Here is a 3685-nt window from a genome sequence, read left to right on the forward strand (position 1 = left end):
TATAAAATGGAACACCTATGTTATAACGACTGTCATTTCCCCGGNCATGTGAGGATAAATAAGTTACATACGTGGTAACTTGTAAAGGGGCACAAGGTGTATGAAACAGAACACCCGTGTTATAACGACTGTCATTTCCCCACCATGCGAGGATAAATAAGTTACATACGTGGTAACTAGTAAGCGGGCACGAGGTGTATGAAACAGAACACCCGTGTTATAACGACTGTCATTGCCCCGCCATACGAGGATAAATAAGTTACATACGTGCTAACTCGTAGCCGGCACGATGTGTATGAAACAGAACACCTATGTTATAACGACTGTCATTGCACTGCCATGCAAGGATATATAAGTTACATACGTGGTAGCTTATAAGGGGGCATGAGGTGTATAAAACAGAACGCCTGCGTTAACTGTCGTTGCCCGTTATGCGAGGATAAATAAGTGCCGGCTGTTGTTTCCCCTTTCCACAAATATAAACAAGTTCCACCCACCCACAGGACCTGGACCAACACATCACCCTCATAGCAAACAAACCTTACCCTTCGTCAACCAACATAAAGTTTATGGTTGAGTTTAAAGGTGGGAGTAATGTTGAGGAACACCAGGCATCATTGTTCAACCCGTGCACCTTGCTGCTCAAGAACCCAGGTAAAGGGATCCGGGGTTCAAATCCCACTGAAGTTACTCACAAGGGATGTGCAGAGCCGCAAAGCATGTTCTGTTTTATTTTGATTAGCGGAGCTTTGCAACTGAAATGGGGTTCAAAACCCATTGAAGTTACTCACTCCATGTGGTTTAATTTAAAAGTTATATAAACACAGGGAAGGCAGGGATAGTTAGACTTATTGATTGTAATGTTTACTGGTTAATGCAGTGTAGAAAATTCTAGGGTTGGCCTGCCTACCCTGGCACCCCACGTTTGGCGCCTTTGGATTCATAGATTAGTTTATAAGTTGGTATAAACCCATACCCACAGTTTGGCTGCTGTTTCAGTGTGTGGATAAGCAGACATGACTTTTGGTTGGTTTGGTCATTTATATTCTCGTGGGTGGGAACTTGAGTAATTTATCCATGGTTGCCACTCCCATGCCCACAGTCGAGTTGCTGAAGCTATTGCAGTGTGTGGATAAGCAGACATGACTTTTGGTTAGTTTGGTCATTTATATCCTTGTGGGTGAGAACTTGAGTGATTTATCCATGGTTGCCAATTCCATGCCCACAGTCGAGTTGCTGAAGCTATTGCAGTGTGTGGATAAGCAGACATGACTTTAACTTAAAACTCCAACACTATTTATAATACTTCATGTTAACACTCTAAGAGTTGCATACAAGACTTGACCACATTATAACACCCAGGTTGCAGCCCCGGAATGATGGATGTCACATTATACACGGTGGACAACGATAATGACACAAAAAAGACCAAGGTATCCTCATATTGTTTGAAAGTAACTGATTAAATAACTTTAATTTCCTCCAATTGTTTGTTTTGTAATCTTAAAAGTGGGTGTATGTGTCCTTGGTGGTCAAGACACTTAACGGCAAACCGTGATGATGTATGGTTGTTTAGTGTATTATAAATGTAGAAGAGTCTTCTGGCATTTTTTTGTTTGTTATCTTAAACGACCAATGTTTTAGTGCCATACAGCGAGACATTATCAGGGTTTGCTGTTAAGTGTCATACCCAAGGACACACATGCCCACATTTAAGATTACAAACAACGACAATTGTAAGAAGATCTTTTACGCGCTTATAATATACCTGCCAAACAACTGCTGTTAAATGTCTTGCCCATATGCCCACAATGGTAGCAGCATTGAGCCTTGAACCCATTACTTCTACAGGCAGACCACTATGCCACAGCAGAACAAATAAAATTTTACTCCATATTTGTTAAGTGTACCATAACATTTACCAATATATTTTTTCTCAAGTTTCATTTTTGTTGTCTTTTTTTCCTCACTTTTTTTACCTTTCTCCTTTTTTCACAGATAGGAGAGAACATGAATGTCTGGTTCCAGTCAGACTTGGATAAAATCCATTCAGCTTTGGAGAGAAATTCCAACCCGTTTGCTTTCCTTTGCCAAGCCTTGAATATTAATGTTAACAACAATAAGGAGGCTTCAGATGCTGTTGATAAGTAAGTTGGTGGTGTATATATATATACATGTATATATATATGTGTAGTTTGTGTTGTATAGTAGGGTGGGGGAAAGTGGGACGTGATTGGGGGTAGAATGGGACATGATTGCGGGTAAAATGGGACGTGTATATAAATAGTAGGGTGGAATAAAACGATTTATGTATATGTGTGTATGTATAATTGTATGTTGGGGTAATCGGGGATGGGACGTGTGCCATACATATATTAGGGTAATTTGGGACAGGTATATATATAGTAAGGTGGGGTAAGATGGCACTATATAGTACTTTACATTCTGTTAATATTGTAGTAGGCTGTGGTTCTTGTTTTCATTCTATTTTATCGTCCCATTCGGTAAAACAAAGAATGTTTACATAATTATAAAACCGTATCCTCAGACTTTAAAATGACATTGTTAATTGTTTAAAACGTGATAATGAAAAAACGTGATAATGAAATAAAGTGTTAACAAAACAATAACCTCAAATTAAATCAAAGTTATTTCAATACACAGTTGTCAAAACAATATTTCCAAAGTTAAATAAAACACAGTAATGTTGGACTTTACAACGAACCATGCTTCAGCTTTTATTTCATTAATTAATTTGTCATAATAACTAGCAGTGTTTCCAGATCAAAACCTATGTTTTCAAAAATATAAAATCTCAGTGTTACCAAAAAAAACTTAGTGTCAATTAAAAATATAAATATTTTAATAAAAATTCCGATAATTTTAAAAAAGGAAGTGATAAATTCATTTTGCATCTGGCAACACTGTACATATTCCATAAATACCTCAGGCTTCCAAACAGAAACTAACTTCTGTGTAGGCTATAACAATAACCAACTCTCCAGTGATGCCAGTTTAAAACTTCCATATGCATTGGTATCCTATGCAACCCACACCTGGCAACACTGTGTGTTGATTAATAGCAGTGTGGGTGTTCCTTCCTTTTTCTATTCAACACGCTAACAATAGTTTAGCTGGGTATGAGGAAGACAAAAGGAAACCCCCACGCTACCTATGCCTATATAACCAGCATCTACTTCCTGGTTCTTTATTTACCGTTCTATGATATGCATGTATGTTTATGCTGGTTTAGTGGTGTGATAAGCTTCATAAATGCAGTTATTTCTGTTTCTAGCAGTTTCTATAAGTTTTAGACGGTTTTAGATGTTTAATTTTGTCTATTATCAGTGTGAAAGAGGTTACTATCCACCAAGTTACAGTCAGTTACTGTCTGGATACTAAACTCATGATCAGCAGACAGCAGATGTTTCGGACAGTAACTTGGTGGATAGTAACCTCTTTTACACTGATGATGGACCAAGTTACTGTCTAGATACTAAACTCATGATCAGCAGATGTTTTCGGACAGTAACTTGGTGGATAGTAACCTCGTTTACACTGATGATGGACCAAGTTACTGTCTAGATACTAAACTCATGATCAGCAGATGTTTTCGGACAGTAACTTGGTGGATAGTAACCTCTTTTACACTGATGATGACCAAGTTACTGTCCGGAACATCTGC

The 3685-nt window shown here is 38.1% G+C and overlaps 1 protein-coding gene across 1 annotated transcript in view; it reads left to right on the forward strand.

Moving 5' to 3' along the window:
* The window catches only part of LOC100181255 (phosphoinositide 3-kinase adapter protein 1), a gene marked incomplete in the record, with an annotated part of 13125 nt that overhangs the window by 6078 nt on the left and 3362 nt on the right, over nucleotides 1-3685 (forward strand). Inside the window, 3 exon segments of the mRNA XM_026839167.1 lie at nucleotides 504-654; nucleotides 1363-1433; nucleotides 1999-2147. Coding sequence (XP_026694968.1) covers nucleotides 504-654; nucleotides 1363-1433; nucleotides 1999-2147 — 371 coding nt within the window.

This window comes from Ciona intestinalis, unplaced genomic scaffold, assembly GCF_000224145.3.
Source record: "Ciona intestinalis unplaced genomic scaffold, KH HT000163.2, whole genome shotgun sequence".
NCBI lineage: Eukaryota > Metazoa > Chordata > Ascidiacea > Phlebobranchia > Cionidae > Ciona > Ciona intestinalis.